Source organism: Poecile atricapillus, chromosome 22 (genome assembly GCF_030490865.1).
Source record: "Poecile atricapillus isolate bPoeAtr1 chromosome 22, bPoeAtr1.hap1, whole genome shotgun sequence".
Lineage (NCBI taxonomy): Eukaryota > Metazoa > Chordata > Aves > Passeriformes > Paridae > Poecile > Poecile atricapillus.
The window spans coordinates 6,297,083-6,321,895 of record NC_081270.1 but is presented as its reverse complement, the minus strand read 5'-3'; the positions used below and the strand labels follow the sequence as shown (position 1 = coordinate 6,321,895).

The 24,813-nt window shown below is 52.8% G+C and overlaps 1 protein-coding gene across 1 annotated transcript in view; it reads right to left on the bottom strand.

Moving 5' to 3' along the window:
- EPHA8 (EPH receptor A8) overlaps positions 1-24,813 on the bottom strand; it is a 50,515-nt gene that overhangs the window by 12,625 nt on the left and 13,077 nt on the right. The window contains exons 3-6 of the mRNA XM_058854990.1: positions 16,424-17,087; positions 3,192-3,347; positions 2,320-2,655; positions 137-261 (exon numbers count right to left, since the gene is read on the bottom strand). Coding sequence (XP_058710973.1) covers positions 137-261; positions 2,320-2,655; positions 3,192-3,347; positions 16,424-17,087 — 1,281 coding nt within the window. The remainder of the gene's footprint in view (positions 1-136; positions 262-2,319; positions 2,656-3,191; positions 3,348-16,423; positions 17,088-24,813) is intronic.

Below are 24,813 nucleotides of genomic sequence, written 5' to 3'. Positions count from 1 at the left end.
GGGGAAAATCCACAACAAAACCTTCTCTGCACCAGCACAGCGACCACAAAGCCTTCCAGAGAAGAAGACTTCTGAAGAAGAAGCCAGCAAGGCTGGCTGATAGCAGGGGCCTCTCTGAGAAAGAAGCTCGCGTTACCTTCTCGTAGTACTTGATCTCGTACTCCAGGATGATTCCATTGGGCTGGTCTGGCTCTTGCCACAGCAGGGTGACACTGTTCTGGCCTGTGCTCTCCTGATGCACCACCACCACCTGTGACGGGGCTGGGGACCAGACACAACGGGTTAGGTGCCTGCAGAGGTGGGGCAGCAGGAGACAGCAACAGGGAAGGGCAGAACCAGAGCCCCAGGCAGGACCCTTGGCTTAAACCAGGTTTCTGGTTTAAATAAAGCCACGTGGAGATGAGTGCTGTGATGGGGATTGCAAAGAGGCTTTCCCTGGTTTGGGCTGCATCAGTCTCTTTGCCATGGAGTAAAGCAGCTCTGAGGAGATGAGAGAGGAGGGCACTGGCCCAGCACAGGCAGGAGGGGACACTGGTGATTTGCTGTGATCTGGAGCCAGAAAGGAGAAGGACCAGGGTGGTTGCAGGTCATGGAGATCCCTAACAGCACTCTGTCCCCTCTTGTTCTACCTGGGGTAAGGGGAGAGGGGCAGAGGAAGAGGGAAAGGGGAGATGATAAGTGTGGTCAGGGTCTGAGCACAGTCTAGAGCAAGGGGTGCTCTACTGCCCTGGGATATTTGTCATCTTCCCAGTCCTGAGCTGAGCCTCTGAACCAGTTCTTGTACCTGTAGCCATGCATGAACTGTCCCTGGGTGTCCTCTTTTCCTGCTGGGAAAACATCCACTGGAAGCTCCCCAGGGTGTGGTGGGTGCTGTGATGGCCAGCTGCAGCCACTGGGTCTGACTCATGGGAAGGTTTCAGGCCCCACTTGTGAGCTTCAAAAATGGGATGTGGCAGCTCTGGGGAAGCTGCCATGGCCATGGCTGCAGTGCAGGGGTGTCACCAGAGCAGCACAGAGGCCAAAAGAGACCCCAGGGGCTGCAGTGGGGCACTCAGGGACTGAAAGGCAGCAGTTTTAGCTCTTTGGGTTTGGCTCCTCTGAGCAGCAGAAAACACTGCTGGTACAGAGCACCCTGGGGAGATTGGACAGGTTGGGATGGTGGGAATCAGTTAAACAAGGGCAAAACCTTTACTCCAAACTGCCCAGGGAATCTGTGCTGCATCTGCCTCAGCCATGCTCAGCCATTGGGGCTGGGGGGACAAGGGTGACCAGCACCCAGGAGGTCCCCCCATGCAGTGTCAGGGTCCCCCCATGCAGTGTTGGGGTCCCTCAGCCCCCTGGAGGGCAGGGCAGCTGGAGCAGAGTAGCTGAACTACCAAATTTCCAACCCCGCTGCCTTCCCAGCACCTGCTCAGAATCCATTTCGCAGCTGAGTGGTCGAAATGGGAATATTCAGCATTTCCTGAGAGCATCTCCATCTGAAGCTCATCAGCACTTGGAAGGATTGTGAGGGATCAAGCCAGCAGGACTGAGCCATTCCTCACAGGCTGGCATTAGTGACAAAGGGACCTGTTCTCACGCCAGCCACGAGCTATCCAGCAGGGCTCCCCAAGTTTCTCCCACTGGTACCCCTGCCACGAGAGCAGAAGGGGCTCAGCATCACGGGAAGTTCTTGTGGGATGATTTCAAACTGGGAGGAGTGACAAGGAGGGTCAGACGCTGCCCAGATGATCTCTCTGCCTGCAGTGTGCTCCACAGAAAAGTGCTACAGAGCAAAGTCCTGTCCTGCCTGGGCTAGAGCACTGCTCAGAGGAATTTCCTGGGGAAACATCATTTAGCAGTCAGGAATTTGCAAAGGTGAGACATGCATGGGAGAGACTTTCCCCAGCAAACCTTGCTGTCACAGGGCCTGACATCGATGGGAGATAAGAGCAGAGCTTGAACTGCTGCCTCACCCTTTGGGAAAGGACAAAAGGCTGGAGGATCAGCCTGAAACATTCATGCTCCACTTAGTGCTCCTATCAATAACAAGTGTTCTCTGTGTCCTGCAGAAAAGGAGCCTCCAACAGTGGCTGCAAGCTCAAGTGGAGGGAACAGAGAAGGGAAAAGCACACCATGAAGCAGAGGCAGAGAAGGGTAAGAGTTACCTTGGGCAGCAACTTGTCCCCAGCCCATCCCAGCTCCCTGACCCAGCTCCAGCAGCAGAGAGGACAGGCTCCTGTTTCAAACCCATCACCAAACCAGGCTCTGGACACTGCTGGAGCACCATCAGCATCACCCCCACGGGCCAAGCCTGGAGGGCCGGTCTGCTCCTCCTACCTGCCTGGTTTGTCGTGATGTTGGCGACCGCGGCTCTCCTGGACTCCAGGCTGAGATCAGAGACTCCATTGACGGCCTCCACCCAGAAGGAGTAGTTGGTGTGTGCCAGGAGGTTGGTGACGGTCAGCGCTCCCTGCACCAGGCTCATCTGCTGGGGCACGAAGCGGATGCCGCTGCCGCAGGCCTCGCACGGCCCCGCGGCTCCCGCGCAGCGCCGGCACCGCACGTTGTACACGACGTCCGCTCGACCGCCCTTGTCCAGCGGCGGGCCCCACTCCAGCGTCACCGAGGTGCCGTTCACGCTGGAGATCAGGTTCACGGGAGCAGAGGGGGGCCCTGGAAGAGAAGCAGGGATTGGGGGCTGAACCCAGCAGAGTGAGGGCTGCTGGTGTTGCTGCTGGAGGTGAATAGGTCACACGGACACAGGTGGAGGTGTGGTGAAAGGAAGAGGTAGTCAGGGGATACTCGGTGTACTCAAGAGGTACTCAGGAGCACTCAGTGGTATTCAGAGGGTACTCAGGGGTACTCAGGAGGCACTCAGGGGTTCTTGGGGGTACTCAGGGGTACTAAGGGGATACTCAGGGGATACTCAGGGGGTACACAGGAGGTACTTGGGATACTCAGGATACTCAGGGGTACTCAGGGAGTATCAGAGTATACTCAGGGAGGTACTCAGCAGTGCTCAGGGATACTCAGGAGGTAGTCAGGGGATACTCGGTGTACTCAAGAGGTACTCGAGGTACTCAGGAGCACTCAGTGGTATTCAGAGGGTACTCAGGGGTACTCAGGAGGTACTCAGGAATACTCAGTGGCATTCAGGAGGTACTTGGGGTACTCAGGGGGTACTCGGGGGATACTCGGGGGGTACTCACGTGTGCAGGCAGCTGAGGGGGGGTCCTGCACGGCGCGGTAGAAGCTGCTGTCACAGCGGCACACGCGAGCTGCCCGGCTCTCCGAGTGGCTGTGCAGGGGACACTTGGCACACAGCTGGTCCCCGGGGGCTGATTTGTAAAACCCCAGCTGGCAGGCTGCGGAGAGAGGGGCACAGGTCAGAGGGATGTGCCTGGGTGAGGATCACCCCACAGCTCAGAGCATCCCACCAGCTCAGAGCTCAGCTGTGTTCTCACTCAGGGCACGGGAAATCAGCCTCTCTCCCCTGCACCTGGCTGAGTCCCCTCCAGCTGTCTGGAAACGGGGCTCTGTGGAAACTTCTGCTCCCCCAGCTGCCCTTCCTGTCAGCCTGACACCCAACTGCTTCACAGGCAAACGTGGGTGCCTCTGCTGCCTGCAAAGCTCCAGGTGTTCCTGCACCTGTGCCTGCTGCCCAGCCCTCGGGGCAGAGAGCACTGCAGGGATCAAAGCACCACACAGCACTGGAAATCTATTGGCAGCTATTCCAAAATAATGTTTATGGGGCAAATTCACAGCCCAGACCTCACTTCATGGTGGTTGCCACAAACAGTGGCTGTGCCCAGGTTCCCAAAAGCGTCTGTGTGGGAGGTTTCAGAAATTAAATCTCCACATCTGGGACATGGGGCATGTCCCTCTGCAAGACCCTGGGGAGCTGCCACACAGAGCAACAAGTTCCCTTGCACAGAACTATAAGGAAAGAGCCTCTTTTGGGAAAAAAGGGTTTTTTTTTCTGACAACACAACCTGCCTGCAGTTCCTCTGCCTCCTCCTGATGCAGGAGCTCATCCCACAGCAGGTCTGGCATCACTCTGCTTCATCCTACCCCCTTCTCCCAGCAGCCCCTCGGGCACATCGTTTGTCACACAAACAAACAGCTCGTCTCTCGTTAAAAAATCGATTTCTTCAAGAGTGACATGTGGCATGTCAGGTATCTGTCTGGGAGTGGAAGGATCTGCCCTCTCCTGCAGGCTCAGATTCCAAATAAGAGAAAGCAGGCTCTGTCTGGGTCCCTGAACTCATGAGGTACTTTTAGGACCAGCTCCAGTGATTCAAGGATTATTCCTGACTCTGACTCATCTCTGGTTTTTCCCACTGAGGTAGTAATACCTTCATTTTCTCATCTTTACCTCCAGTGGCCAGATCTGCATACAGCCTCAATCTTTGCTTTCAGGCATGTAAAAGGGATTTTTTTGTGACCCGGCATCCTCAGTGGGTTGGGTCCCTCCGTGCTGTTTGTTCTGTTTCAAGGTGCTGATTTCCTTTCTTATTAACAGCCCTCCTTTCCCTGCCAGGGATCTCCCTGGATGTTACCAGCACATCCCACCTATCACACACCACACAAGGGTGTTCTTTTTAGAACTGAGCTGCTCTGGCAGTGGCAGCTGAAGGCAGTGCTCCAGTCACACATCCCTGGTGTGGGGAGCACCTGCTGGTCCCTCTCCAGGCTCTGGCACCAGTTTCTGTGGCACTTTTGCACCAAATGCTCTGTTAACAGCAGGGGAGTGACACCACTGGCAGGATGGACACGTGCTGCCCATGCCAGAGGTGACAGACTGCTGTCACATCTTGGTACAGCAAAGGCCAGCAGTTCCAGACTCTGCTCCTAAATTTCTGCTCCTCCACTCCCCAAAGGGCATCAGGGCAAGGAGCAGAAACGCCCAAAGTTTGGGATGCAAGGGAAGGCAGATGTGAAATTGCAGCTGGTTTTGTTCCCCAGCTCTTCTGGCACCTTTCACTTCCTCAAGGGCATCAGGTGAGGAGAGAACTCAGGGGCTGCAGATTTCAGGAGAGGTTTGCTGTTTTTTCCAGCTGCACCAAGACATTTGGCAGGCTCTGGTGCACTGAGATGCAGTGCAGGTCCTGATGATACCAAGAGATTCAGGGACTCTGCCCTTGCCAAGTGGCCCTGGTGCAGCACCCTCCAGTCTGCAGCCCATTGGTTTTGGGTGTAAGACTGAGATGAGCACGGATACACCCTGTTCTCAGCTGGGGACAAAAACCCCAACCAAACTCCAAAATAAATCCGAAGAAAGAGAATTTCCTGTTTTTTTCTGTTAGGGAAAGGGTGGAGACACTGCATGAGCACGGATGGGACAGCCCCAGTCGGTGCTGGGCAGGTGAAGGTCAGGAATTGCTGCCTTTAACTTGTGAGAATGTCCCTTGGACCTGCCAACCACCACCAACCATCTCCAGCCACGCAGGAAAGAGGGATTTGTGATTCCAGAGGCACTGGAGTGGTTCCCCTCACCACTATTTAATTAAGGGCAGAGAAATCAGTGCTACCTCAGGTATGGAGAGACAGGCAGCAGGAAGGATGGGAACACGAAGCACAGCAGATTTTCACGGAGCAATTGTAATCACTTAGCATTTAATGCTGCAAAAAAACCCCATTAATTACCTGTAGCAATGAGTCACAATTATTTTAGGTGCACTCAGGGGGAAAATTATACTAAATGACAAATTACAGGTGAATTTGTGCACCAGGGCAGAGCCATTGGGAGTCAGCTCCAGGCACTTGGACAGCAGGAGCAGGCAGGGAGGGCTGGGGAGCACCTGGGGCACTGCTCAGGCACCTCTGAGTGTCTCAGTGCCCACTTTGGAGGTGTTAGAAATGATAATATAATATAATATAATATAATATAATATAATATCATATCATATCATATCATATCATATCATATCATATCATATCATATCATATCATCTATTGTCTATTATCTATTATCTATTATCTATGTTATATTACATTATATTACATTATATTACATTATATTATACATTATTTTCATATAAACTATATATACATAAACTGACAGGTTATACTATACAAAAGCAGTTAAAATAAGCATAACTTGTACTATATCAAAATACTTGTAGCACAAAAAGTTAATCTATAAATGCAAAATATTATATTATATTATATTATATTATATTATATTATATTATATTATATTATATTATATTATATTATATTATATTATATTATATTATATTATATTATATTATATTATATTATATTATATTATATTATATTATATCATATCATATCATATCATATCATATTATATTAATTATATTCATTGTGTCATAGGCATTAGCAAACTGTTAAAAATAGAGATTAAAAATACCTCTATGTAACCAACTTAAAGAATGGTGCAAAACCACTAATTTCCCTTACATTTGTGAATTGACACACAATCATCTGGAGTGTGAAGTAACAGGACAGGAACATGGGAAGACCTTACCTATAGAACATCCTGCAGGGAGGTCAGAGGTTAAAAATCAATCTAAAAAGATTAAATTAAATTAAAAATCAAATTAAAAAAAGAAGAGAACCTGGAATATCAAGAATTCCCAAGGAAGTTTGGCTAATAAAACATATGAATATGCATGAGCCTCAGGAATGATACAGTATAAAGAAAACCATTTCAAATCTAGGTGTGTTCTTTGGCTGTTTGCCAGGAGCACTCCAGCACTGGACTTTTATTTTATTCTCTATTTATACTCTTATTTTATTCCCTATTAAACTTTTCAGAAATCCTGAAGAGTTACTCTGTTTTTCACAGAGGGAAGCAGGGCACAGGCTCAGGTATGAGATACCTGCAGTACAGGATGCCAGGCATGTCCTACTCTGGACTGAGCTCTCTCGTGACATGTGGAGGAGCAGAACCTCCCAGTTTAGCTCTGGGAAGAGCAAACAGCAGAGAATTGACCAGCAGGAAAAATTCAATCAAATGCACCAGGTCTGGAGCACGCTGGGCTCCACAGCCCTGGTTGTGAAGCCTCCCAAATCTGCAGCCAGCCATCAGAGAGCTGCAGAGTGGTTGTTGTGCTGCCTGCAGCTCTGGGGAAGGTGAGGGTTTCTTTTATTCCCATAATTTTATGTAACTTGCTCTGAGTGTGAGGATCTCGGGTCCTGCCTGTCTGTGAGCCACCAGAAGCGCTGCTGTGTCCCCAGTGCCACCCCCTGTACAGCCAGCCCTGGCTGCCTGTCCCTGCAGCTTGGTCTCACTCCCAGGGTGGTTTTGCAGTGCATGTGGGACAGGAGCAGCCCTTCACCTTTCACTCAGCTCAAACCCTGCTCTCCTACACTTTCCCTACAGCCCAAACCCCTGGGTGATCCTGATAGCAGAGCCTACAAAGCCCAGCGCTGAACCTGTGCGTGGCAGAGCTCCTGTCTGGCCCTGAATCACACAGGTGAGTCCCAGTGATCACCCCAGACCCATTTGGGTCCATCCCATGGGGTTTCACTGATCCCCCCACCCTGCACCACACACCTTGCCTGCTTTGCCCACCAGCCCCACTCTCACGTCTCGCCTGCCCAAAAGACCCCGGAGCAGCAGGTTTGTCTCAGGAACAGGGAACGTGGAGGGATCTGCCAGCCATCTGGAGTCTGATCCATTTGTTTCACTCCCTCTCCATCCTCTGGGGACAGGACAACATCTGCTAATAAGCTGGCAGAGCTCAAGAGATGATGGATGGACCTGTCAGGATACGCTAGCAGGGAACGAGCTGCTCCTCTCCCTCTCAAGTGGCTGCCTGGGAGCAGCGCTCTGCAGGTGGCCCTGGTGGGACCACCAAGGGCTGCTCCAGCAGGGCTGGCTGCCCCCATGTCACCCTCTCCTGGCTCTGTCCTCAGCCCAGGCAGGATGAGGGCATGGCTGGGGGTGACATGGGGCAGCTCTGTGACACTGGTGCCACCAGCTGCCCCCCTTCCTGACCCTCCAACAGATCTGGGCATCTGCAAGCAGCAGAAGAGCAGTCACGTGCCTCCCTTTGGCCATGTTGGGAAGAGATAGAGATGGAAATAAAGGTGTCACAGCCACTGTGACAGCCAGAGACAGGCACCAGTCCCAGAGCCCCCCAGGCTGCACAAGCCAGCACAGAAAATCCCAGCCTCCTTTCAATCCAGTTTCAGCATGATGCCTCAAATCTCAGCTCCCATATGACACAGACGCTGAAACAGAAGCAGGTTATTCTCAGTCATGTCTTCAAATGAGGCACTTTGCCTCATTGCACAAAATCCTCTGTTTTAGCAGGGCTGTGCTCCCCTTTCCCTGCAATCCCAGGTGAGCCCAGCTCTGAGCTGTTCAGTGGAGGGAGTTTGGGGGCCTGGCTGGGCTGGTGCTCTCAGTGATCTCCTGAGGTGATGCCTCACCCACGGCCCTGCTGGTGCTCACACACCCTCCTTGTCCCTGCACTGCCTCATCCCTGTCACCTCTGGTCCCCACATTAGGCTGTCCACAGCCCCACTCCCACCCTGCAGCCCCTCTGCACAGCTCACAGCAATTCCCACCCCCAACAGAACCCACCACACACCCCTCAGTCTGTCTCCCATCCCCCAGACTCCACCTCACATCACTTCCCCACTCCTTGGCCCTTTTTCCCACAATTAACCCACTTCATACCCCATTGTACCCCTGAGTCTTTCAGAAGAGGGGAACAGGAGGAGTTTTTTACCCAAAACTTTGCTTTTATTTCTTAGCAAAGCCAGCAGGACCCTGTGCTTGGTGCTCTCAGCAAATGGCACACACAGCAAAGCACACCCTGGCATCCTTCTTGGTAATACCCAGATTTCACTGCCACCACAACAAGTTGTATTTAGGAGGGTCCTGCCCTTCCAGGTGGGATAATTCCACTTGCAGTGCTGGGAGAACTGGAAGCACAGTTCCAGTTCCAAACTGGAAATCTGCATGATGCTGCTGTAGAAAAACCAGCAGGTCCTGGAGTCACAGAATCACTTAGAATTACAGCCTTAGACTTCCAGAATCCCAGAATGGTTTGGAAGGGGCATCAAAAATCATCCAGCCATGGGCAGGGACAGCTTCCACTAGCCCAGCTTGCTCACATTCAGCCTGATTTCAGTACACACACCTGACTCTCTTCTGCTCTTCCCCACATCTTAATAAAAGGAAAAATAAAAGCAGGAAAATGCCCAAATCCCAGTTTGCCACAAGTGCTGCTCTTCTGCCTGGTGCAGACATCCTTCTGTGGGGGTGGTGCTGTGCAGACTCGTGGAGGTGAGACAGCCTGGCACGCTCAGAGCAAAGGGGTTTTTTTACAAAGCTTATCCAGGGAAACGCTACAGCTTGCTGGAGTAGGATGGAAACAGGCAGCCTAGTGCCAGAATTAGAAAAAAAAGCTGTTTCCCAAACCCAGTCTTGTCAAAGAGTTTTAGACAGAAGTATCCAAAGCTTCTGAAAGAAAAACAAACCCCACAGGTTTCACCAAAGCGAGGAACAAACCCAGAAGGCTCAGTCTGGAGGAAGGGGCGAATGGGGCACCCCTGAAGGTGACAGTGCTGGAGGTGACTCTGTGTCCCTGTTGTGAGGCATGAAAGAGGAAAGGACACACAGAACACCAAGAACTTCATCCCATCCCTGGCAGGAGCTGGAATGCAGTTTGGGGGGGCATGTGAGCCCTCTCAGCACACCCATATGGCTGTGGATGTGTAGAGGAGCTGTAAAATGAGGGTGCCCAAACTTCCCAGGGCCAGCACAGCCCTCGCCCCCGCACAGCTGAGCTCCACCAGCCTTTGGATCCCTTTTTGGAACCCTTTTTGGATCCCTTTCTCCTTCTTGGAGAAGTGTCAGCAGCAGCAGCTTGTTTTCAGGAGGGGAAGAAGCCCTCACACAAACAGTGACATGAGTGGCATCTGGAGCTCCTGCCAAGGGCAGAACAAGTTTCTGGCAGGGCCCTACTGCTCTGTGGGATGAGGAGAATCTTCTCCATGCGAGGCAATCTCACCAAGCCTCTCAATGTGGGGAATTTGAGAGTGCTACGCTACCCCCAGTGTAAGGACTGGTGCAAAATTCCAGGTCTTTCTTTTGCTCTGTGTCCAAACTCCCCAACAACAGCTTCCCAGGCACACTGGAAATCCAGAGCAACAACCTGTGCTCACCACCCAGAGGCAGCCAAATTTTGTTGGAAGAGTTCAAAACAAAAATCCCTGAACAAAAAACCCACATTCCCAAAGCGGTGAATGTCTATCCATCACAGCCCAGCTGCTCTTCACCACTTCTCAGAGGGCCACAGAGACCTGCTAAGCACAAATAAAATTTGATTAATCCCCATCACTGCCCTGAACTCCAGCTTACTATCATTCTCACCCTTCATTTCTGTCAGCTCCAAAACACAGAAAACTCAGAGGAAAAGTGGCACACAAAATAGTCAGCCAAGGTCAAACCCCATATTGTTGTGTTGGTGCTCTGCAGGCACCTCCATCCTTTTTGTTTGTTCCTTAGAAGAGAAAGAAATAAATGGGTTTAGGTGCTGGGGCTCTGTTTTCTTTTGTTTTCCAAGCAAATGCAATCAGCCATTGGATTTTAGAGGCCAGAAGTGATGCTGGAGATCCTGGGATCACCCTGTCCTGCCTCCTCCCTCCTCCAGTGATCCCACTGGTCTGAATTAGCCACACACACAGAGCCCAGCACCCCTGGGGTCCAGGCTTTGCAGTCAGGTCTGTGACAGAGAGCTGGAGGTCCTGGTATGAGACAAGTGTGAATCCAAGGATCCCACCCCGAGGCTGGGTAAGGCTCTAGGAGAAGAAGTCCTTCCTAATGAAAAAGGGATGAGAGCAGGGTAAGATGGCACTGGGAGAAATTCTCCCCTGGGAGAGGAGAGGTGCTGGCACAGGTGCCCAGAGCAGCTGTGGCTGCCCCTGGATCCCTGGAAATGTTGGGCAGGGTTTGGAGCCACCTGGGACAGTGGAAGGTGTCCCTGCCATGGCAGGGGGTGGAAGCTTTAAGGTCCCTTCCAGCCCAAACCTTTCTGTGATTTGGTGTTCCTAGATATTCACAGCTTTTGTGTCTTGGAAAACAAACTGATTTTTTCTTTCTTTTTTTGCTGGGAGGATGCAGAGCTTTGGGATAACCAGGAGGTGACATGATCTCACCAGCCAGTACTCCCTGTATTCTACAGAACACAGCCTTGCAAAACACAATGAAAATCTTGTGATTCACCAACTTTTTTTCATTCCCTATATCCTGGGGTGACTTTATGATGCTTGTATCCCAAATTTTCTGGCATCACAGAAAGGATTTTTGTACAGCTCCCACAGCACAACTTTGGAACTGTTTCCTCTCCTGCCCACGGAAGCTTTGGCGTGGTACACTCATGGCAGAACCCCCGTGGGGGACACCCAGCAGCTCTGAGCCGGGCACCCAGACATCAGGCAGAGGATGCTGCGAGCTCTGTGTGCTGGGACCTGCACAGAAATCCCTCTTGGAGAAGAAAACTGAAACATCTTCCAAGATGTTGGCTTGGAGCTGCAATAACAGGGTATTCCCATAGAATCATGGAATCACCAAATGGTTTGGATGGGAAGGGACCTTAAAGCCCATCTCATCCCACCTGTGGCAGGGACACCTTCCACCAGACCAGGCTGCTCCAAGCCCCAGCCAGTGGCTTCACCTGGGATGTTTTTCCCCAGGTATTTCCAGGGCTTTGGGTATTTCCAGTCTATGGATGACATGTCATTGCTGGATGGGGTTTCCCTTCCTCTCACACAGCTCTGCTCCCCCCTCTGCCCCACCAGCTGTGGGACTTTCTTCATAAACGTCCATGGATACAAAACTGTATTCACAAGCACATAATTACCAAGCTGGGTATTTTCTCCTCTTAATTAGCAATGCCGCCGTGCTTTAATTGCTCGATTAAAGTTGCCCACAAGGAAGGTTTAAGGTACATTAAATCTGCTGATTGGTTCATCAGCATGAATCCCACCAACTGGAAAAAATTAACTGGCTTCCAGATTGCTAACCAGACTCTCCAGGTCCATTTCCACCAGCTGTGTCCCACAGGAGGCACGAGAGAGCTCAGCAGTCCTTTGTCTATTCCCACCTCTCCTTCATTTTGGGGGCTGGAGGGGAAAGGATCCCAGCAGTGGTAGTGTCTCTTTCTACTCTTGTCCAGAGGAAAAAAGTAATTTTGTTGTTGAAGCAGAGCTGGGTAAAGTCTAACCCAGGGCCAGATCCTTGCTCAGCAGACCTGTGTTTGGTGGCTGTTCTCAGGCTACAAACACCCATCCTCATGTGCAGGAATTCGGGATTTCTGCTCCCTCATCACTGTTTTCCATCTAAAGGGAGCAGCCAAACTGAAGCTCCCAAGAGCAGCAGAGGGAAAGCAGCCAGAGCAAGCAGAACACCCAGAGGATAAGATGCCTGCTCCCAAACTTCAGCCAGAAATGTCTGAAAGGCTCCTGAAAGCCATGGATATTCAACAAAGAAGCTCTGTGGGAGCTCTTTGGGAGAGGCATTTCTGCCAAAGGCTCGTCCACCCACTCTGACTACAGGGAAGAGGGTCTGCCCTCTTTTCCTCTTGTTTATTAACAAAAACCCTTCCTGGGAGAGTCTGTGCTCCTGGGGATGGCTGGATGGGTTTGTGCCAGTCCCAGAGAGCAGCACCATGATCCATAGCCATGGCACTGCTGCTGGTGCTCCAAACCAGCTCCCTCTGCGTGTACAACTTGTGAGCAGCTGAACAGATTTTAGCCCAACTTGAAGTTTGGTGAGAGATGCAGCCCAAGAAATAATTCAGACTTGACTCAAAAGGGGGACCCTGATGCAAAGACCATGGATTTACACGGTGCAAGGACCAAGGTCTGTCCACCAAGGACCACCACCAGCACCCGAAGTCTTGGTGGCTCAGGAGCCTGGCAATCTCCCCAAAGAGGGGCTGAGCAGGGCTGGTAGGAGGGATGTGGTTGAAGAGCCACTGTCCCCACCTGCCTGAGCATCCTGTCCACCTCTCCATCCATCCATCCATCCATCCATCCATCCATCCATCCATCCATCCATCCATCCATCCATCATCCATCCACACACAGGACAGGGTACTCATGTCCCAGCTCCCAGACTTTGGGGAGGTGGATTATGTGCCCTTCCCTGCCCACAGAAGCACAACCAGGCTCCCCTTTCCCATCCCTCTAATTGCACTGACCTTATTGAAATGGGTCTCTATTTGTCCTGCACAACAGCTGCATATCAATAAGGTGAATTATGCTGATTGTCTCCTTATCTGATAAATTGCCAGGACAGATCCTTTTCCCTCCTGCTCTTGCTTATTCTGCTGTTTAAGCAGAGCAGTTGCTATTTGCTGTGTGTAAGAGATGTTAACGTGCCATGTGTGTGGACTGTTGCATTTCAAGGAGGAAAGAGCAGTCCAGGGCTGTGGGTGAGGGAAGAAAAGTCCTTCAGAACCTTGAAAACAGAAAAACAAGTGGGCTGTGCTGTGCCAGGAGGGGTTTTATCCTTGGGGTGTCTGTGGAACAAGATGGTGTAGGACTAAATGCTGTGAATGTTAGGAGCTGGCAGACTCCATCAACAGAGGTAGGAATTCCAGCTCAAATCCCATTTCCTCCCAGAAAGGTGCTGTAGCACATGGGCCCAGTCCCAGCTGGAGAAGGGGGCTCTCTGAAGAGGAATCTGGCAAAGGCATTGGGCACAGATATGGGGACAAATGTCTGGTGTGGGGGGCTGGGACACACTGGATGCCAGACCAGCGATGGTCCTGATCCCAGAGCCCCTGGGCTGAGATCTGACCCCCTCAATCCCATGGAAACTGCCCCTCACATCTTTATGGCAAACAGCAGGACATCAAAGCAAGGTGAAATGTGTGGATCTTCCTGTCAGAGACCCCAGCCACCACCCCCTGCCCCAAAAGAGGATCCAACAGGATGGGTGACAGCAGAGCCCCATCTCTGCAAGTCTGCAAGGCCAGGTTGGATGGGGCTTGGAGCAACCTGGTCAAGTGGAAGCTGTCCCTGCCCATGGCAGAGGGTGGAATAGGATAAGCTTTTACATCCCTTTCAACCCAAACCAGTTTGGGATTCTACAGTTCTGTAATGGGGATGAGAGGCAAAGAAGTTCCTGGTGTTCCTACACATCTTCCACCATGTCCAACCTCACCCCTTCCTTCCCAGGTCTGTGGCACTGCCTTACTTCTCCTCTGAAGGGCTGGGAACAGCTCTGGCCATGGTCTGGTTTCCTGAGCTGTCTTCCATCACTCTGGCAGGCCCTTAGAAAAATGAATGTTGAAGAGGAGGGGGAGAAACCTCCACTGTTCAAATATCTTTAGCTTTGACAAATAAGGCGTCCGGCTGTGAAAGGCAGAAGGAAATTAATTTGGAATCATATTTTAAACACTGCCATAGAGGCAAAGTATCTGCTCTAATTTCTCCCCCTGCACACCTCCTCTCCCCAAGCAAAAAAATGAATTTCCCTGATATTTATAGAAAGATTATTAGGGCCACAAGGAGTGATTTATATCATCTCATCCCTGTGACCGAGAATGAAAAATTGCTGGGGTGACAGCCACTGGAATCCCGCTTTTGTCCACCTGACAATTAAAACGGCTAATTTCCAACTCCAGCAGATCCTCTGGGCTTATAAATCATCCCCAAAAGGCGCTTTTCAGCCTGAAAAATGAACTCTGCCCCAATCAGGCACAAGATCAGAGATTTGCATCTGTTTGCCTTCCTGTGTAAATAAATGTCCTGCTGCCCCACCAAAGGAGATGCAGGAGAGGAGGTGATGCTCCTGTTCACTCCATGTCGGGTCATCAAGCTGGGCTGGAGCCAGAAAAATGGAGCAGGGAAGGCAGGAGGGTGACATAACAGAGGTCAGAGGAATTCCAGTGACATTTCTGTCCTGTTTCTGATGCCACAAGGCTTGGAGATACCAGAGAGTGTTGCTGTGTCTGAGTCCATCTGCAGGACCTCCTGGGGACACGTGCTGGACCACGCTTCGTCCTGCCTGTGGCAGGAGCAATTCCACCAGAAATGGGCAGGAGGGCAGAAAAGGGGCTCTGCCACGGCTTCAGTGCCAGGAGAGAGCAAACCCATCCAAGGAACCACATGAAAATGAGGCAGGCAGAGCCCAGCACCAGGAGAGAACAAACCCATCCAAGGAATCACAGGAAAACGAGGCAGGCAGAGCCCAGCACCAGAAGAGAACAAACCCATCCAAGGAATCACAGGAAAATGAGGCAGGCAGAGCCCAGCACCAGCATCACAGCCTTGCTCAGCCTCCTGCCTTTGGGGTGGGGATGTCTTGGGGCAGAGTGTGCAGTACAGGGCTGCTGGAGGGGAGCACAAGGAAGGGCTGTTTGGTCTGTTTGAGCCAATTTGCAGCCCATGCCAGTGCCCCCTCCTGCAGTTTGTGGCCCCACATACACCTTGCACCCACTCTTTGACACGATGGAAGACCTTTTCTGAGTCATTAGATCTATCCCAGGGCAACTTTCAAATCGACTGTCAAAGACAGGCAGAGTTTCACATAAAAGCATTTATTCTGCCCATCCTTCCCACTCTGTAGCTGGAGACCTGCAGGAGCCAGCGTGGGTCCCAGCAGCCCCTGGATCCACTCCAGTCTGGTGTCGGACATCCTAACCTTGAGTCGAGTCTCCCTAAGACAAATTCTCCACTTGACGTTGCCACGAAGCTCAAACAAAGGCCCCGCACTCGTATTTGTGCTGCTCCCCCTCAACACGTCCCACGAAGAAACAGAGAGCAAACAAATCAGTGTGGAGGGCTCTCCTGGGGAGCCTGTGCTCTGTATACACACATCCCTGTGCCTGCTGCTGGTCACCCCATTTCCTTATCTCAGTTTGTTCAGTCGGCAGCTCCAAGCTGCCCAGTGGCACTGAGGGCCCCTGGGAAGGCTCCCCACACCCCCGGACGAGGGGCTGTGCAGCAGCCCTGGGAGGTGAGGGATGGCCACAACGACCTTGTTCCGTGAAAGCTCAGTGGTTTTGGCTTTGCTTTCCTCCCTTTTAAACCCCTTCCAGCGGTGGGTGTTTTGGAGAGGCCAGGGAGCGCCTTGCTGGAGCACATCTGGGATCTCAGCTGCTGGGGGCACTGAGCTGGGGTCTCTGGGCCAGTGATCCATGGCACAGAAAGATGGAGCCAGAGCAGCCTCTTATCTGATGCCAGCCTGTCCCCATCCTAAAGCCATGCCCTGTGCCCCTGTCAGAGCCACAGGAACTCCCAGGGAGTTTGTCAGTGGTACCAGCCACACATTTTGGAAGCATGAAGCCAGCCAGCAAAGGCATGGACAGCCCTGGACCTCCACAGAGAATGCCTGTCCCAGTTTCTGTGAGCAGGCTGCTGTCTTCAGCCCTTCCCCAAAGAGACAAGAGCCCCTTGCAGCCACCCCTCCCCTTGCAGGCACTGCAGGCAAGAAGTAGGGACTCACCCATGCAGGAATCGCGCTGCTCTTCATAGCCAGCACTGCACACACACTTCCCAATGGGCACCAGCCACTCTCCCTCGGCACTGCAGTACATTTTGGGGGTGTCCCTCTCCTCCGAATGGCCCACGCACTCTCCCCGCACTTCCACCAAGGAGGACGAGTCCGCCCCGGTCACCGCCTCGGAGAAGGACGCCAGGTTCCTCACCGTAGCCGGGCACTTCTTGTAGTACACCCGCACCGAGACGATGGCAATGCAGGCCCCGATGTCCTGGAAGGCCAGGTAGAACCCCCTCTTGCTCAGCGGCCCCACACCCCGCACCTCCGTGTTCAGCTTCAGGCGCCGCACGCCCAGGTCCACGTTGGTGAAGCTCTCATCTGCTGCGATCGTGTCGATCTTCAGGAACTGGCTCTCCCGGGTGCTGGTGCCCAGATCCCGGTCAGACTCCATGTAGTAGAGGTTGAAGGTCTCCTTGCAGGTGCCCAGCACACCTGGCATGCTGTTACAGTCCCTCAGCGTGAATTTGATCTCGGCGTAGACGCGCCGCGCCCCGTCCCGCTGGACCCAGTTGGTGCGGAGCCAGTTGTTCTGGTTGGGGGTCATGACGTTACACACCTGGTAGGTGTGGATGGGGCTGAAAAACTCATCCATTTCATTGATGGAATCCCACTGCAGGACAGAGAAAAGGGGTCACTCCAGATGTTCCCAACACCTGGGGGAGCAGGGAGCATGCAGGAGCGTGTGCTGTCTCCCACCCCTCTGCTCCTGTGCCTGCATGGGCAAGGGGAAACGCTGCCACAGGGCAAAGGGAAACGAGGAGCCCTCGTTAACTGCACTAATTTGGGTGGTGACACCCGGCTGCAGCACTGTGGGACGTGCAGCCCTGCTTGCAGACAAGGACACCTGCTGAGGTCCTGGCAGATGTGTGTTTGGGAGGGCTCCCAACCCTCCAGGTCACTGCGAGTCCCTTTTCTTGGTGCTCAGCCTGTCATTTCCAGCAGCAGCAGCAGGAAGCACCTGTGTTGTGCTCACCTGGATCTCGCTGTCTTGTGCTCTGTCCGTGCACAAACTAAACTGGGCGCTTTCCATCTGGAGAAGGAGCTCCAGGGTGGAGAGAAGAAGGTGAAGGGGAAGCACGTACTGAGCACAGGACTGTCAGCAAGAAATGTTGAGCCATGGGGGCTCAGAGGTCCCTCCCTCCCTGCAAGGTGATGCCAGAGTGGCTCCTCAGTGCCCAACCCAGCTGAGACGCTGGATCAGGGCTGGCTCTGGGAGCTGGGACCTTCATGGCTTGAAAAAGGGGTGAAAATTCCATGTAGCTGTGGCTGCAGGGTGAACCTGGGGAGGAGATCCTGAGCAGGATTGCAATGGAGGATGGTCTGGGTGAGTTTAGAGGGACAGGGACATGGGTGTCACACAGGGGAAGGTTGCTAAGTGGATTTAAGTGATAAGAAGGGAGAAGAAGTAGGGATATTTTGGGTGTGAGTTCCATGGGTGAGGGACAAGTAGAACTCAGCTGTTGGTGGCTACGTGACACTTCTGGGGGCTCAGCCTTGCCTCGCATCTCCCTCTCCACTCTCACCAAATGCCTCACCAGGCTTTCACTGCTCTGGGGGCTTCCCACTGCCTCTTCAGCTCACATTTCTGCTCAAACCAGGTGCTCCAATGACACCCCCATGGACAGGTCTGGGACCCCCGAATTCATAGGAGAGAAGGGGAGGAGGAAGAGGAGCAGAGGAGAACTTCAAACCATCTGGCTTTTCCCCAGACTTAGAAACAGGCTTTGAAGTCCCACACCGTGCCCAATTCCAGCTGTGAGGGACAGCCTCAGATGCTGCAGAAACTGGGGAAGGCACTGGCACTCCTACTCCTCTGCCTTCCAAATCATCACCACCTTCCTCAGCCTCAGCATCCCCCTCCTGCACCTTCCCAGGGTCCTGGCTCTGCCTGGAAGCTGGCAGGGAGCAGCCCCCACCTCGGCACCTGTGTGTACCCAGCTGTCTGTGGGGCTTGGGGAAGACAAGTAAATCCCCAGCCGTGCTGCACAGAGCAGGAAAACAAATATTTCAGGCAGCATTATAAGCACATTAAAATAAACCTCTAGGCTTGCTCTGACAGGGTGAAAATGGTGTTTTCTTGTGTTCCATTAGACACAAAACCAACAGCAGGCTCGGGAGAAGGATGCTCAGGTCAAAGGAGGAGAGCCTGCAGCCTTCACCCCAGAGATGTGGGAGCTGACAAGGATCCCTGGGACAAAGCCTCGCTGTGTGACTGCCAGCTGTGCAGGGACAGGGCACAGCTAGGAGAGGGCAGCATGCCTCCAGAGCATGAGAGAGACAGGAAAGAGGTATCAGTGATACCTGTAAGACAGCCCACTCCCTTCTCCCCTCTCAGATGGGAATGCCCTTCCTCGTCTGACCTCCCTGACCTGCTGCGCCTGGGGAGGTGTTGTGGTGCCTTCTGCTCGTCTGAGGGTGATCAGAGCAGTCCCTGCAGTCATGAACATCTTCAGCTTTCTCCAGCATCTCCAGTTTTCTCCTGCATTTAGGAGAAAACTCTGCTTCTCTGTACTGAAGAGCTTAAAGCAACCTGGAAAAGGCAGCAGCTCCAGGTGCAAACTACAGTGGAAGTTCATTTTAAGGGGAATATGCTGGCAAAGGGGGTTGAAGTCAAACCATTCCCAGGGAAGAAAAATGTTTCATGATGCATTTTAAAAAACTGCTTTCTGAATTCCAGAAATGCCCAGGTTTGTCCTGGGATCACTGGGAACATGTGCTGCACTCCGGTGGACAACATGGAAGGGGGGCCAGGCCCTGGGTGTGCTTGGCTGGAGGGATGAGGGCAGAGCCCCTCAGCTTCCCAAGCCCAGGGAACAGCCTGCCGAGGGTGCTGGGCCACCCAGGACACTGTCCTGCTGCTTGGGGTGCTGGAATTGTGTGCAGCACCTGGAACCACCCAGCCCTGGCCCCACACCCACTTGTGCTCCGGCTGCTGCGGCTGCTGCGGCGCTTCCCAGGGGCTGGGAGCCGCTGTCGAAATTAATCGAGCACAAATTAACACAACATCTGTTTCCTGTCGTTCCCCTGCTGAGTTTCCCGGGGGAAGAGGAGCCGAGCTGTGCACAGGAGGAGACGCACGGGGCGAGCAGGGTTTGTGCCCAGGATGTGCCCAGGGTGCGCAGCCAGCTCCCCTTGGCCTTGCCCGTGGCCTCAGCGCTCTCCGCGAGGGGCTGGCAAGGGAAAGATGAGGTTTTTGTGTGCATCAAAATGCTTTGGCTCCAGCTCATCTGGCTGGTTTTGGTCTCCAGGCATTCAATCCTCGCCCAAATCTGGCGGAGGAGATGGAGCTCGCTGCTGCCATGTCCCGCAGGCCGCGGCAGCGCCAGGGCTGGCAGCAGGCTCCCTGTTGGCAGAGCAGGAGATAAAAATGCCCACCTCCAAGCACCAGCCAGCAACAGCCACACCTCCACCCCCGGGGGTGAATTAGGAGAGTTTTACATTTGTGAAAGTTCTGTCAGTTGTGCCCCAGGTGCCTCAGGATCCCAGCCCAAAACACCACACTGGGCCTGCAGGGAAGGTGCTCTGAGGATGGGGCAAGGCTACCTGAGCTCCTGGCTCAGATGCCACAGATTCACAGGGCAACCAAGGCCCCGTGGGCCCTGCCAGGTCCCAGGAGTTGCAGGGCATTTGGGATCACAGAATCCAAGAATGGTTTGGGTTGGCAGAGACACCTTTCACTATCCCAGGCTGCTCCAAGCCCTGTCCAGCCTGGCCTTGGACACTTCCAGGGATGGGGCAGCCACAGCTTCTCTGTGCCAGGGCCTCCCCACCCTCACAGGGAAGAATTTTTTTCCCAGTATCCAACCCAAATATACCCTCCTTCAGCTTAAAGCTTATTCTATCACTGCCTAACCTTGCAAAAAGTCCCTCTCCAACCTTCCTGTAGGCCCTTTTAGGTACCAGAAGGGAGAAGAAAGGATCTGCATCAGGAATCCCCATGACTGGAGGGGTTTTTCTGCTTCACCTCCATCCCAGGCAGAGCAGGAGGGGATGTCTGTGATAGGGGCACCACTGGTTCAGGAGCACAGGCACCGTGCACGCCCCAGGCACTGCTGGCTCTCAGTTCAGGGGGTTGCAGCAGTTTTATGAACCAAAGCTCAGCTCGGACCCACCAGTGTGATAAGATCCCCCAGCGAGATGGAAATGAGGACATCATAATTAACGTGGTGAGCGCACGCACTGGGGGAGGATGTGATTGCATCTGCATTCAGGAGTTTGCCTAATAGTTTAAATTAAAGTCAACACCAGTTATAAAAAAAATTTGCCAGATTATGAAAGGCAGGAGATGCAAACACCAGATATCTGAGTAAGGTCTTATAAGTCTCCCAGGGCCTGTGTGGCACAGCAGAGGAGGAGGAGGAGGAGCAGAGGACAGATTGTGTCCCCCTGGGGCAGCAGCCCAGCTTCCCACCATCCTTAAAGTGCAAAGGAACGAGTGTCCCCAGCCCTGGGACAGCTTCCAGGAGGGATGCCAGCTCTGCCTGGCATAGCAAAGCTTTTGTGGCCACTGAGACATCCAGCACTTTCCTTCCCAGCTTGCCATGGCACCTCCTCGCACCATTGTCACTGGGAGAGGGAAAAAAAGAGAAGGCTGTTATTGCAGCTATAAATCATTAGATGGGAGGCTTTAATGGAGATAATCCCCATGAAATCAGTCACTGCTGTGGCTAAGGAGGGATTTGTCAGGCAGTTAACTACCCTGAGCTTCACTGCAGGTGATTAACTCCTGGTAGTGACCAGCATCTGGGGAATTAGCAATAACCCAGCGTTTACTGAACAAGCACTGGGAGATGAGCTTTTATCTCAATTACCAGTCTAAATCTTTATTTTCCAATGTTCTGTTCCTACACTTCTTTTTTTTTTCCCCCAAAGAAAATTAATTTCACCACAGCTTGAGCTGTAACTTGCTGGTATTCCTGGATCCAGGTAGAGGCTCCAGCTTGGAAGAGAAACCCAAGAAATACAGCAAGAACATCAAAGTGAGGGAGAGAAGAGACATGGCCTAGGCATGAGAGAGCCCCCAATATCTCTTGATGCTCTGGGAAGAAGGGATGAACCTGAAGGGGGTTGGAATAGCAAGGACACAGCACAGCTCAGCTGGGGATGGGGTTTTACAGAGTGGGCTTGGGGCAAAGGGAGACCCTGCTCCCTGAGAGCTCATCCCAGCCATGAACTGGTTGCTGGCTGCAGGACCAGACCCAGGCAAAAAAAGTCTCCTACAAATAGCTCAGTCCTAGGGCTGAAATCCCCATTCCTGGTGCACAAATCCTGCTGGCAGACCATGCTGTGGCTGTGGCTGTGCTTTCAGATCTGGTGCCTCTGACAGTGCTCTCTCTGGGCATTGCAGGATGAAGGAGGGGCACACTCAGCTAATTGTGCCCAGGGGCCTCAGGATGTCCCTTTCTGAGGAGCAATGGGCAGGGATGAGGAGCTCCAAACCCCTCTGAAGGTCTTTCCTGGTTGCCACCCACAAAGCCAACATGGAGCATGCCAGGTGGGATTGCTGGGGGTTGTACAGGGCCAGCAGTTGGACTCGATGACCCTTGTGGGTCCTTCCAGCTCAGGACATCCCGTGACTCTGTGACAGATGCTGGGGCAGCTGCCTGGGTGGCAAAGCCCAGCAGCTCTCTGGGCTGGCCCCAGCCCCTGCAGCAAGGGGGAAACTGTGGGACCACCACAGAAAATGCTGGTGGGGGTGGATGAGGAGGTCATGGGCAGCATGGGGGGCATTCCTCCAGCACTCAAGGTGCTCCCATTCTAATTAGCTTTTGCAAGGCATCATTCAAGCTCCTTAGATACCCTGTGTCTGAACAAAATCATTTCCTGTTTGACTTTGTAAATCAAAGCAGACGATACAATAATTATTAATAATATGTTGACTTATCTCATCAGTGTTTTAATTAGTGAGTAGAAAGGCAATTTGCAAGGGGGCTGATCAGGCTCCCTCTGATCCAGCAGGTCACGTGCTGAGCAAGGAGAAGGGAGAGAAGGGCACTGGGGCACTGGGGTGTTCTGCTGGGGAGAACTGGGATACGGGAGGCATGGCAAGGGAAAGGGTTGACCGCACTGATAAGAGTTTAATTTTCAATGCAAAGGGAATTGTTCTGGGAAAGGAGCGAGCTGCAAAGCTCCTGGGAGCCCTTTGAAGTTATAATTGAGAGGAACCGCAGCCTGCGGGACAGGGATGCTCCCGGTGACCCTTCCGCTTCCTGCACGTGTCTCTGGGGTGGAGGTGAGGGGGGCGATGCAATTAAACCCCTGAGCAGCAATTACAGCCAATTACCCCTCAGTTAATTGTCTGGCAAGAGAAAATGTCAAAACAGGCCAGGCGTGGCTCCCTGATGGCCTGACACTCCCCGGGGCCCTCGGCACTGCTGACCCTCTCCGTGCCCACTGCCCCCAGCTCCTGCTCCTCTGCTCCTGCTGGCCAGGACAAGCCCAGAGAGGGAGGAACCTTCCAGTGAGACCAGCTCACCTTGCCCACAGGGGTGATGAAAACATCACTTTGCAAGTGGTACCCATCCAGCTTTGCCCTGGCTGTGCAGACAGGTCAGGGCTCTGGATTCATCCCTGAATTTGTGAATGTCCAGCACAGGATGCTGCACCTCAGCTGGCCAGGGAAGTCCCTGGTGTGGTGGGATGAGGCTCCTGTAGGCTCCTCAAGCTTTTTGTCTGCTTTGGGAGTGCAAGGCCCTGCCCAGCACAGCTGGCTCAGGTGGGTCCATCCTCACCCAAGTGACATCAGTGGTGCAGTGGATCCCACCTGCATTCCTGCCAGGGAGCACGGGGGTCATCCAGGAGAGTCCTGGGCAGTCTGTGAGCAATGGAGAAACATCCCTGACTCCCAGAAAATCCCAGAAACATTCTCCCTTGCAGGGAAGCTGAGGAACCCCTGGCCCCTGATTCCATGGATGTGTGTCAGGCTCCTGCAGGATGCCAGGATTTGGCAGCAGGGCTGGGATGAGATGACAGCTGATTAGTGACAGGACAGCAGTGACAGCCAAGGGCAGCCACGAGGAGGACAGCATCTGCCTCATCCAGGCAGAGGCAGAGGAAGGTCCCCTGGCTGGAGACCAGAGCCAGGCAAACCCTCACAGCAATCAGTTTTTAACAGGGGCCCGTTAACAGCATCGCCACAGGACCTGGAGGATTTACCAGCACCAGCAATTTTGCAGCCAAGGATGTTTTTTCCTCAAAGCTGGGCTGCTCTGAGAGCTGAATGAATTGACAGGTCTGAAGGCCCGTATTTATGCAGGAGATCACATCACATTAGTTCCGCGGTCCCCTCTGACCTTGTACCTCTCAATCTCTTACATTCCCAGGATACTCATCATTGCAACAACTAACTGCTAAAATTAGAGCCCAGTTAACGATTTAATGTATTTACATATATGATAAAGTCCGATAGAAATCTGATCGTTGGTATTATTATGAATTCAGTGTTCTGATCACTCCTGCTCAAGCAGTGCTGGGACTGAAAGTCTCAAGCAACAGATCAATGAAAATTATTAGAGGCCTGGGAAGATTTCTGTGGGAGGTGGAATTGAAAAGATTAGGACCGTTTAGTTCAGAGAGAGGATGAAAAAGAATGGACATGAAAAATCAACACAGCAGCAACAGCCAGGTAGGCACCCCAATTTTGCACGTTTTGTGCCTGCAGAAAGCCCCACTGTGCCTTGCAGTTGGTCCTGTGGGTATTTATGGGATTGTTTCTGTTCACTAAATGAATGAGCAAAATCCTCCCAGCCAGGTCACCCTGACATCTGAAACTCACTATTTCCAGAAAGCTAAAAAACCTGGGCAAACCTGGGGGTGGAAATGGAAGTGAAGGGAGTGTGTGGAAAGGATGCAGGCAGTGGGGATGGAAGGAGGCAGGAGCACGTGGGGGTCACCACCACACCATCCCTCCTGGACACGCAGGGCTGTGAGTTTGCATGCCCATTCCTGTAAGATGTTATCCCCAGGGAAGGCTCCCCTGCCCCCCTTGCCCAGTTCCCACAGAAATTCCTCGGATTACAGGGGGTTGGGAGCTTCCTGGTCATTTGGGGATGTTTCCCCTGGTGCTCACCCAGTGCAGTGAGGAATGAGATGTTTCTTAGTGTGTCCCACTCTTGAATCCCATCAAAGTTCAGGGCCTGGTGACAGCCTGCTCCCTACCAGGGGACATGGAGGGTTAAATGGCACTTCCAGAAGAGCTGTATCCCTCTGCCAGTCTGTCAGGCTGTCATTTTCCCAACAGATGTGGTCTGTTTGCCTCATCAGCACTGCCTTGGAGCTGAGGTGTCCATTCCCTATCCATCCCCTGACCCCTGCCACAGCGACCCGTGCTGACCCAT